The following is a 12,487-nucleotide window of genomic DNA, read 5'->3' on the forward strand; positions in this document are numbered from 1 at the left end:
TCTTTCTTTAGCAGCAAGGTCCTTTTTTTCTCTTTCAGAGAAGAGTCTCACCATTACTGTTATTTTCACATTGGGATTTGCTTCCTCCCATTTTAAACTGTTGCCATATTTTGTGTTTGTTCTTGTGCACTTAGGTAATAGGGCATTGCATTTGGTAAGATATGCTTTATCTGAGGACAAATGTAATCTCAAGATTGAAATTAAAACATTTTGATGCGGCACTATTGTACTGTTGGGATTATGAGTACCAATAACCCACCTGTACTAATGTTAACCAACCCAGTGCAACATTTGTATATATTAACTCGCACATTAAACGCACTGCTTACACTAATGGCCTAAAAGCATGTTCTGTTTATGTGTATGTATCATTCATGTAGACATCACATATGCTCATTGACCTTACAGGCTGTAGTGTAGCAAAGAATCCTCAAGAAATCATGTTTTGCATCCATACTGAAGGATATTTTATGCAATGTAAATATGCTGAATATCCTGTTAAAAACAGTCGGTGCCTTCAACAGCTGGACATCCACATTTATTTTTTGGCTATGATTGCATTTTTTTAGCTGACTGGCAGGATGACGCTGACAGGAAAGAAGAGACATTAGCAATCATTGCAGATCTTCTTGGCTTCAGCTGGACTGGTAAGCCATTCATTTTCTACAGCAGTTTGCTGTTGTGAAGAAAAATGCATTAATGGCAAATACAATAGATATTTTTAGTTTTTAAAATTTGTCTTTATGGATTCATTAATTGAACTGGAGAAGTATACATTAATCAGACACTTTATTCGCTACACCTTTCTAATACCAGGTTGAACCCCTTTTGCCTTCAGAGCTGCTTTAATTCTTCATGGCATTGGCATGGTGTCACAAACATTCCTCAGAGCCATTGTTCCATATTGACATCATGCATTTGCAAGGAATTGTCAGCTGCACATATATTGTGAAACTCCTGTTCCACCACATCCCAAAAATGTATCTATTGGATTAAGGGCTAGTGACTGTCAGCCTATTGGATTACTGTAAACTCATTGTCATGTTCAACAAACAGGACTGAGAAGATTTTAGCTTTGTTTAATGTTGCATTATCCGAATGGGAATAGCCTTGCTGTAGATGAATACATTATGGTCAAAAAGTAATGCACATGAATTGCACCAATACACAGTAGGCATTCAAATTATTTCCAGATGGTACTAAGAGGCCCAAAGTTTTTCAAGAAAATATTCTCACCCCTTTACTTAACTAACAGCAGCCTGAAAAGTTGACATAAGGCAAGAGGCCAGTCAAGATGAATTCCCCAGCTGAAATTGAGACTCAGGCAACATTTTTCCAATCTTTTTTAGTCAAATTTAATAATGTTTGAATTGGAGCTTCAATTTCCTGTTCTCAGTTGACAAGAGTGGTGCAGTATTTGGTCTTCTGTTGCTGTAACCTATGTGATTCTAGTTTCAACCCTTTTTTGCGCATTTAGAGATTTTATTTCACATACCTCATATTTACCAGGTAGTTGTTTTAGCTACTATAAGCAAAATAAGCAGTTTCTAGAATACAACCTTGCCAGATTTCAAGTCCCTTAAATCCCTTTTCTTATTCATTGTGATCCTTGGTTTGAACTTTACTAAGCAGCCATTAGCCAATCTAGAGACTTAAATCCATTAGGTTGCTGCCATATGATCGGTTAACTATTATTACTTATGTGTACTTAATAAACTGACCAGTGAGCACAATGTTGAAAACAGATGTTTCATATATATTATGAAAAGGCACAAACTTATTTTCCCTCACAGTTTTTGGTAATTCTAGTTTAAACTAAAACAGGAAACATTTAGTTTAATTTAAAAACAGTTTGTCACTATTTGTCTCTAAATGTCAGAGTAATGAGAGACAAGATGTTTTTAGATCAGAATATGTAAGTGAAAACAACATAAGCTATCCTAATAAATTTCATTTTATTTTCTCAATATTCTAGCAATTAGTAAGTAGAAATAATTTAGGAAAACCTAGCTGATTAAGCACAGGAAATGTTAAATGTGATTGAATGTCAAGAGAGTGAAAAAATGTATATCTTTTATGCAGCGTATCTCAACGACTGTTTTCAACACTATGTCACATTAATATCCATATTGTGAAACCAAAACTCACTGTATGGGCTACAGGTATGTTTTGGTCAGCCTTTTTATCTCTTTCTTTGTTAATACTCACTCCAGAGCTGGCAAGGGAACTGGAGTTCAATAAGGATGATATTCAGCAAGTAAGAATAGAGAATCCTAATTCCCTGCAAGAGCAGAGCCATGCCTTGCTGCAACGATGGGTTGAACGGGAAGGCAAACATGCCACAGGTATTTGCCTTTAAAAATGCTATTACGTATGTTTTAATGTGGAAATTTTTAGATTTTGTTGCTGTTCTTTTTACAAACTTTAGGCACTGCACATTAAGAAAGGCCTACTGAATGCCAGGTTTGTAAATTGGTAGGCTCTATTTGTTTTACCTTTCATCTGTCTTTCTTTCTTGCAGTTTTTTTTCTGTCAAGCAGTCTCACCATTGCATAGTTGTTAACTGATTGTGAAAGGACATGTGATATACCCATTTTCAGTAACATAATATATAAAGCTCCGCTAAAAACAATTATGTTGCAAGAGCACCGTATAAATTGTTTAATTTTCTTTACTGTGTACTGGTGCCTAATATAAGTGCCATATAGCAGCAAAAACTGGCAACTTTCTATGCTACAGCTACCTCTCAGTTTGTCAGAGTACCTGTGAAATATTATGCTGAAGACTGTATTTGGTTTGTCTTTTCATGCCTATTATTGAATCATGGGACCATAAGATGCAGAATATTCATGAAAATTAACACACTGTGCCTAGGATATAATTCACATTTTCTAAAAAGCTGAAAATATTTTCTCGTTTTATATGATTGTGTACCATTTATAACTTTACATTTTTATGCGGTTCAGCCACTTTCCATTTATGCACCCTGTATAATTTTGTATTTTTCTGCAGAGGACTGCCTGATAAAAAGGCTAACAAAGATTAACCGAATGGACATCGTACATCTTATTGAAACCCAGATGAACAAGTCAGTTCAAGAGCAAACATCAAGGACTTATGCAGAGATAGAAAAGACTCTTGATCACAGTGAAGGTAGCAGAAGCTTTTTGAGAGTCCTTTACAATAGCAAGTTTTTTATCTGTATTTGCTTGTACTCTAATCCATTGTCTATTTTTCAGTCTCAGTAGCCCTGTCTTCAGTTCAGGAGGATACATATAGCCCCAGAATTGTGAGGAGGGTAGAGTCAGATCGCAGACCACCCCCAGCTGTTTCTGAAGAAGACCTCTCAGTTGCATCCTTACTGGATATCCCTTCATGGGCAGAACCTGCAGGACAAACCCACTCCGAGAGCATGCACGGAGACTTATTGGAGGAGCTCGAAATCCCACAGTAAATCATTAATTTAAAATAATTCTTAACTCTGCAATATTGCTTGGAATTTAAATGTAAGCTGTTTCCATACATGCAAACCTTTAATATATAATTTAAGAAAATCCATACAGATCCATATATGAATAGACAATTACTCATACATAGATTTAATGGAGTGGCCTCATTGATGGGAGTGCTGTCAAACTAATTTGTTGTTCAAGTTCTGTCTGAATAACAGTTCGGCATTTATTGTAAATATGAAGAGGAACGGTGCCAACAGTTAATGGTCACATTCATTTCATTAATCCAAAAAAAATTTAGAATGACCAATGTTCTTTGTCAATTATTTTAGAATGTTAAGCTCATACATTATATAGATTCATTACACATAGAGTGAAATATTTTAAGCCTCTATTTTTTGTAATTTTGATGAATATGGCTTACAGATAGTGAAAACCCAAAACTTAGTGTCTCAAAAAAGTTGAATATTGTGAAAAAGTTATAGTTTATTTGTAGGAAGTTGAGTGGAAGGAAAAAGTGTGGTAGAAAAAGGTGAACTAGTAACAGGCACAGTCACAGTCTTGAGAGGATTGTCAAGCAAAATCCATTCAAGAATTTGGGATGGCTTCACAAAGAGTGGACTGAAGCTGGGGCCAGCGTATCAAGAGCCACTACATACATACAAATCTTACACATGGGCTACAAATGTCATATTCCTTGTGTCAAAACACTCCTGAACCAGAGACAAGGTCAGACAAGTCCATAGTCCATGATGATTTGTGGTGCCATGTTACCTGCTGCTGTTGGTCCACTGTCAAAGCAGCCATCTACCAGGACATTTTTGGACTAAAACTACTTCATACCAGTGGCTCCCAAGGATTATTATTATTTTTATGTTTTCTAAAGGATTTCGCCATGTTTTTTTATTTTTTATTTAACCCGAAATAAGGACAGTCAATGTCAGCTAATCAGCACAAGATGCCTTTCTTCACCACAGAGGACTTCACGAAACTTGAACAGAAATTGATTGTTCTGGAGATGAAACTCCATCAACTAGCAGTGAATATTGAGGTAAATATGGGGTACAGAGATAATTCAATTCTGCCTGTGATCCCAAACAGTGACAGCCAGCTTAACAGCTCAGCCAGCAAACAGAACACCGAGAACCCCACTGGCAGCCCCCCCAGCATGTTTTAGATGCAAGGCCAAAAAATCAAGGGAGACGACTCACTGGAAGATCTTTGCAATTAAATAAATCGGAATGGTCAGAATTACAGAGAAATGCCTCCGTTTCCCCTAGGAGAAGGATACTTAAAGGTTTCAGCAGCACCGTCCTTAAAGATGCATTTTCCTAACTGCAGCAGTGTCTTCACAAGTCTGTCTAAAAAGTCGATCAGACAGCTGCAGTTGATCCAGAACACTGCTGCCCACATCCTCACTGAAACTAAGAAAGTGGAGCACATCACCCCAGTTTTAAAGTCCTTACACTGGCTCCCCGTATCTTAAAGAATAGAATTTAAAATACTTCTGTTAGTCTATAAATCACTGAATGGCTTAGCAACAAAATACATTACAGACTTGTTGTCAGTGTATCAACCACCCAGACCTCTCAGGTCTTCTGGCTGAAATCTACTCTGCATACCCAGAACCAGAACCAAACATGGAGAAGCAGCTTTTAGTTCTTATGCTCCATTAACTTGGAATAAACTCCCAAAAAACTGAAACCCTAAGTTGATTTAAATCAAGATTAAAAACGTATTTGTTAGAGTGGCCTTTGAATGTGCCATCTAAACATTATTAGTAACGTTTTCAGTCCAACTTTCCTGTCATTTTCTTATCAATCATTTTATCAATAATTAAATTTTTTTTAAATCTTTTTTCTTATCATCTTACCATTTTAATTGTTAATTCTTATTCTCTTAATTATTTGTGTTCGTTAATTATTTAATTACCTTTTTGCCAATGTACTTTTCCTATTAGGTCTCTTTCTCTTTTTTTATGTACAGCATTTTGAATTGTCTTGCTACTGAAATGTGCTATAAAAATAAACTTACCATGCCTTGATTTTGTGAACAATTTTCAACATCAATGAGGACACATCAATGATGTTATGGAAGATGACCAGGGGCCAGCGTGCAGTCATCCTTCTGCAGCTGTACGTTCCAATAACTTTGTCGAGATTGTCCACGCCGCCTTTATTGCAGTTATAGTCGAGGATGATGGCTGGCTTCCTATCATCGTGATCACTGATTTCAGCCGTCTTGTGCAGTGTGCTCAGCAGGGCCACGTTCTTGTTCCTTTTTGGAAGGAATAAGAGTGGTGGTGAGAGTGAAGGGAAACTTTGATGAGAAGACCGCTCTGCCTCTTGTTGAAAGGAGTGCAAGGGGGAGTTCAGGCTTATTCTTCAGAACATTGCCAACCGTGGTCATCTTCCTTTTCAGGAGCTGCTGGCCAAGTTCATAGGAGGTAAAAAACTTTCCCCCTCAGTCCAACTGTCAATTCAAGCACAACCCGCATCCCCTGGTTCTTCTCTGGCGCTCCACTCGGCAGCTTCCCTGTGTACACTTGCATATTCCATGCATAGCTGGATTTTGCATCACAGGCCACCCCCAATTTGATACCATATTTTGCTGGCTTGTTGGACAAATACTGCCGGAAAGGACAGCGACTTGTTGATAAAGAAAAGAGATTACAATCACTCAGTGTGAGTGTCACAGAAAACTGCATGAATCAAGGATGTTACATCACAATAAAATAAGACAAATTTCAGGTAAGTAACATTGCATATATGAAAATAAAAAATAACCTTTGAATGGAACCAACTGATCATCTACTGTGACATTAGGCCCAGGGTTGTAGAGATATGGCAGACGCTCAACCCTCTTGTCCCAGGTCTCTCTGATGGCTGCACGTCTGTCTGTCACACGCCTTGCTGGTCTTGATCCACGGTTGTCAAATCTCAACATTCTTGAGAAAGTGTGAAAGATTTTCAGCGGCATTGTGGCACGAAAAATTGCCCTTTCGCTCTTTGCATCCCAGAGACTATATGTAGCCTCGCCACGGTACCTATATACACCTGCTAATATCAAAAGCCCTATGCAGCCACGCAGGTCAATCTCATCCATATTTTTCCAGTTTTCTCCATATTTCCAGAAACCCTCTGAATTTGTATTCTCCAGGATGATTTTTTTTGATGGCTGGTGTGATGAACAGGAGAAAAATGGATGAAATGTCCTGGACATGGGCAGCCGAATACCTTGTTGGCCCTGGAGTCATCTTTATGCTGTTTGGTGCTGCTGTTCTTCACTGGTTGCTGTCTGAATTTGATGAGGACCATGCAATTTTGACATTTTTTGACAAAAATGTCTGTCTGTCAGCTTGAGGGATTTCTTCTTCTTCTTCATCTGAAGACTCATCATCCTCTGGGTTGCATTCCTCCCCACCTTCCTCTTCAGATACATCTTCATCCTCTTGTTCCTCCTGAGCTCCTGAAAAAATCTCATCCAAGACTTGTTGGACAGTGAAACGTCTACATATGGCTTCAGCAAGGAACCAGCTAGGGGTACTTTGATTCAGGGTACCTTTATATCTTCTATACTGAATTTGTTTTTATTATGTCTGAGATTGTTTTGTTTTATTTGGGAGCTTGTGTAATGTGAGGGGTTAGCTGCAGACCAAGAGTGCAGGTTCAGATCAAATGCAAGTCCAATTCGTAAATCAATCCAGTTTCTTTTATTTATTTATGTGTGCGTGTGTGTGTGTGTGTGTGTGTGTCTGTGTAAAAGAGAGAGTTTGTGTGTGGCCTTTGAAGTTTTTTCTGGTGTTTAAACGCTTTTATAATTCCTGGGTCAAAAATGACCCATAAGACAATCTTTGTACCCTATTGGTGGACAGCCCACATGGAAACATAAACAAAAACAAAGTATCACTTTTTCTAATGATGAGGTCCCTTTAAGAAAAGTCTTAAAATTTCAAGTTGGAAAAAGATAGTTTAAGAAATTTGTTCTACAGCTAAACATGGTAGTGGGTCACTTTTGACCCGCAAGACAACACAAGGGTTGTCAAATGATATCTTGTAATATTGAACCACCACAAAGTTTGTAGTCAAAGTGAGGTCTTTCTTGTGAAGTGCTATCTAGTCACTGTCAATATGTGACTTTGTCTAGTGAGTAAGTCTAATCTATTATTATAAAAAGAAGTAGATTCTGAATTGCCCTTTTGTTTTGACAGTTGACCAGGAACTTTTTTGACAACACTCATTCCCCACCAGTTTTAAATCTGTTGTTTTCATAAACATAAAGTCACGCGTCATCTCTTCTCATGATCCGGATTTTTCATTACATCCCTAGTTTTACCTTTTAATGTTGTTTAAGTCATCAAAATCATATTTTGTGACCTATTTTTTTCTCCCAACAGTGAATTGAACCCTAATCTGTGGACCTTAGAAGATGTGGTTACACAAGAATCCTCTAGTCACGACAACTCAGAGGAGCAAGTAAGTACACGAGTCCATACAGAAGAAGCAGCACTGAAGAGCCAAGCAGCTCAGGTGAAACACCAGCAGGTTTCGAGCTGTAATGAATGTCAGTACGTCAGGTCTTCCCAAGCTGACCCTTCATTCAAAGGAGACTCGTGTCAAACTATACCATTGAATCAATGTGGATGTAAGAATAAACAAAGCAATTCACCAGAAGTTATGAAGGTACCATTATCCATATCTATCAGAGACTTCGGTTTGAGCTTGTCTGAGTCAGACAGAGTGGAAAGTGACTTTACTGAGCTCTCTGATTATTTCAACTGCACACCTCTGCTTGGTAATGCAAAAGCAACAAGAACTACTTTAAGAAGACTCTCTGAACCAGTATCACCAGCCATGGCACCACGGGAGAATCCACCAACTCTGGCTGTGACTGAGGATGACATAGATGTAGTGCAGAAAAGTAGGGTATCTCACAAAGAACCTGGTGACATATCGCGGATTCATTACAATATTCCACATGTTTCAAGTTTGGATTTGGACCTCAAAACTTTCAAGTCATGTAAGGACAAAAATCCTAAAGACCAAGTACAAAACAATGTGTGTCTCCAACACATACCCTTCATTGATGAGGATGACATAAAGTCAAGTGAATATGTTAGCAGTGCAGCTAAGTACAGCATGGTGAATCAGGACAAAAAGTTAAAAATTCAGACTATTCTACCAGATATTCCAAAAAAGAGTACCTACACTCATTTGACATGTGACTCAGCTGATGAATGTACTACTTTGTTTCCTTTTCCAGAATATGAAAATGCTAACATTAAATCTAACACATCCAACATTCCTAAAATGAAGATTGCTCTGTTGAGGCATTTCTCACACCTTGCTCCTCAAACTGATCAAATAACGGCTGAGACTTCACCTCCTGTGTTTTTAAATTTCCACCCTTTGACCCCTGATTCTTTGTTGTCTGAGGAACAGGATGACTCATTTTCACCTGTTAATGTAGCAGGCGTTTTCACAGCCAACACATGGATGACAAACGTCAGCGCGTCTAGGGCGTCATCTCCTGAATCTGTCATGTCAGTTAGCGATTACAGAGCAATGTCACCTGATTCTCCAATAGAAACCAAATGGTTTTTACCTACAGACTTTGCCAGCACCCCGGAAGGCCGTTGTGCACTTTCTCCAGTGTCTGACAGATGCAGTTCACCAGATATTAATCCGAATTACAATGAGAACAAATTTTACCCACATACACATGAAGATAAACAAAGGATTTGTTCAGAAGAGTTTACAATACCAGTGATTTCAACTTGCTATTATTCAGAGTCTTTTGAGTCATGGAATTTCTGTAAACCACTGTCCTCAGACTCTCAATTGTCCAAATGTTGTCAGACTGTTTCAGATGTTTCACATAAGAGGGTAGAAAGAAAAACGCTGTCACCTGTGGGTTCAAATATTGAAAGTGGTGATATTTTTATAGAGCTTCTTTCACCAGATAGAAGAGCATTTTCACCAGAATTATTAACTTCTAATCAAGAATCAGAGAGGGATTGTAGACCATTTTCCCCAGAATCTCAGTCTTCCCAGTGCAGCTTCTCATTTCTTGATCTCATATACTCAGAACCAACTCGCTCCCAACTGAGGAGCCAATACTGTGATTACTTTATACTTTATTCAGGTGGGAGCCAAACATCACCACCACTGATCAATGATGTTTATGATGTAAAGCATAGTGAAAAGGTGTATCCAGAAATCTCCTTGACAGAACAGTTAGACATTTTAGATTATCAGTCTACATCACCTCGGGTCACATCAAATGACCATCTTCCACCACATTTTTCATGTTCACAGTACGTGGTTAAAAAATGTGTTAATATGCAAGACTCTAAAAAGACTCCTATGCCATGTTTTAATGATTGGACTTGTGAAAAAACTCTGAGTACCCCAGATTCGATGATCCTTCAGATAAAAGAAGAGGACACCCAAACTGCAGTTTTACTTGCTAAATATTCTACTGCTGAGGCTCATGAAAATATCAAAAGTGACAAAGCTGCTTGTAAAACTGAAATGATAAATTCCTCTCATTTTAGCAGTGACAAAATGAAAACCCAAAAGCCAGAGGATAGTCACTCTTACCTGTATTACTGGAATTTAAATCTTGAGCCACAATCTTCTGAAAATTTATCCTTCTTAAGTCATCCAGAAAATGATTTGACAAGACAATGCCATACAGAAGATATGTATGTCCATCTGAAGGGAGAGTCCTCTGAAAAAAGCCCTAAAAAGCAAAACCCGGTAGGGGGTAAAACCTTTCATTTTTTCAAAAAAGAACCAGTATCTACACCAGTAGTCTTTGAGTTGGTGGAGAAACCAAAATATGTTTTACATTTTCAAAATGTACCCGCTCCACTATCCAATAAAAGATGGCCTTTATTACATGATAATGACACTAATGAAACTGCAACCAAATTCAAAGGTACCAGGAAGATTGAAAATGAGGTTGACTACAAACTGCATTCACCACTCGCACATTCTTTATTTTTAGAATCAAAATCCTCAGGTAAAATGGTAACTTCCTCTCCACTGCACATAACTGACAAACCTCTGACATATGCTGGTGTTGTCCGAGGTGATATATTTAAAACACAATCTGAGCCATTGTTATGTCTCAGAGAGTTGCAGTCCGGAGATGTTTGTTCTACTCTCCAGTCGGAAAACCGGTCCAGCCCTCAGTTTATAGATGATTGGACTTCTGACCCTGGTCAACATTCACCTGTCTCAGTGGGGTCTTGCAAAGATTTAAGAGCATCCTCACCACAATCAGTGGTGTCAGTTGATTATCATATTTCCTCTCATGTTCTTACATTTGGTCAGATACATGATCAACACTGCAACTATTACCTACAGTATTCAGTAAATAGGCCAGTATCACCTCTGTCAACAGTGTCAGATGCAGAGGATATTGACTTTTGTATGGAGGACATGTTTGTTGATAACCGAACAGATTCACCAGATTCTCTTCCTCCAGTTTCAAGACACTCAGTTGCTTCTCATCTGCATTCTACTGCCAGACCTCTGACATATGCAGAAGTTGTCCGAGGTATTTCCCTTAAAACACAATCTGAGCCTATACTTGGTCTAACATTGTTGGGGTCAGGAGATGTTTCACCTCCTTTCCAATCAGAGGAGCAGTCCAGCCCTCGGTTCTTGGACGACTGGCTATCTGAGTCAGGTCGGCATTCTCCTGACTCAGTTAGGTCTTGCAGTGAATTTAGGCCCATGTCACCGGACTCACCTGTTCCTCAGTTCAGATGTCCTCATATAGATTGCAGTGTGGAGTTGTCAGAAAGCAGATCATTTACCCCAGAATCTACATTGTCAGACTGGGAAGGCACTGATTTGTGTTTGGAAGGTCTTTTTGAAAACAACAGACCAGAGTCCCCTCGGTCGGTCGTGTCGGACTTTGAACCGAATAAGTTACTCAGCAGCAAGACATTGTCCCCAGACTCTATATCTGTTGATTTTGACTTTTCGCTTTTAAATGACTGGCTTGTAGGTTGTAAAGCATCCTCACCAGAATCAGTGGTGTCAGTTGATTATCATATTTCCTCTCATGTTCTTACATTTGGTCAGTTACATGATCAATACTGCAACTATTACCTACAGTATTCAGTAAATAGGCCATTATCACCTCTGTCAACAGTGTCAGATGCAGAGGACATTGACTTTTGTATGCAGGACATGTTTGTTGATAACCGAACAGATTCACCAGATTCTCTTCCTCCAGTTTCAAGACACTCAGTTGCTTCTCATCTGCATTCTACTGCCAGACCTCTGACATATGCAGAAGTTGTCCGAGGTATTTCCTTTAAAACACAATCTGAGCCTATACTTGGTCTGACATTGTTGGGGTCAGGAGATGTTTCACCTCCTTTCCAATCAGAGGAGCAGTCCAGCCCTCAGTTCTTGGACGACTGGCTATCTGAATCAGGTCGGCATTCTCCTGACTCAGTTAGGTCTTGCAATGAATTTAGGCCCATGTCACCGGACTCACCTGTTCCTCAGTTCAGATGTCCTTATATAGATTGCAGTGTCGAGTTGTCAGAAAGCAGGTCATATACCCCAGAATCTACATTGTCAGACTGGGAAGGCACTGATTTGTGTTTGGAAGGTCTTTTTGAAAACAACAGACCAGAGTCCCCTCGGTCGGTCGTGTCGGACTTTGAACCGAATAAGTTATTCAGCAGCAAGACATTGTCCCCAGACTCTATATCTGTTGATTTTGACTTTTCGCTTTTAAATGACTGGCTTGTAGGTTGTAAAGCATCCTCACCAGAATCAGTGGTGTCAGTTGATTATCAAAATTCATCTCATGTTCTTACATTTGGTCAGTTACATGATCAATACTGCAACTATTACCTACAGTATTCAGTAAATAGGCCATTATCACCTCTGTCAACAGTGGCAGATGCAGAGGACATTGACTTTTGTATGCAGGACATGTTTGTTGATAACCGAACAGATTCACCAGATTCTCTTCCTCCAGTTTCAAGACACTCAGTTGCTTCT

General features: G+C 38.9%; 1 protein-coding gene across 1 annotated transcript in view; it reads left to right on the top strand.

Annotated features, from left to right (window-relative positions):
* Positions 1 to 12,487, top strand: part of ank2a (ankyrin 2a, neuronal) — a 122,438-nt gene that overhangs the window by 74,794 nt on the left and 35,157 nt on the right. The window contains exons 41-45 of the mRNA XM_047366369.1: positions 570 to 647; positions 2,214 to 2,345; positions 3,013 to 3,153; positions 3,240 to 3,450; positions 7,849 to 7,927. Coding sequence (XP_047222325.1) covers positions 570 to 647; positions 2,214 to 2,345; positions 3,013 to 3,153; positions 3,240 to 3,450; positions 7,849 to 7,927 — 641 coding nt within the window. The remainder of the gene's footprint in view (positions 1 to 569; positions 648 to 2,213; positions 2,346 to 3,012; positions 3,154 to 3,239; positions 3,451 to 7,848; positions 7,928 to 12,487) is intronic.

This window comes from Girardinichthys multiradiatus, chromosome 5 (assembly GCF_021462225.1).
Source record: "Girardinichthys multiradiatus isolate DD_20200921_A chromosome 5, DD_fGirMul_XY1, whole genome shotgun sequence".
Taxonomy (NCBI): domain Eukaryota; kingdom Metazoa; phylum Chordata; class Actinopteri; order Cyprinodontiformes; family Goodeidae; genus Girardinichthys; species Girardinichthys multiradiatus.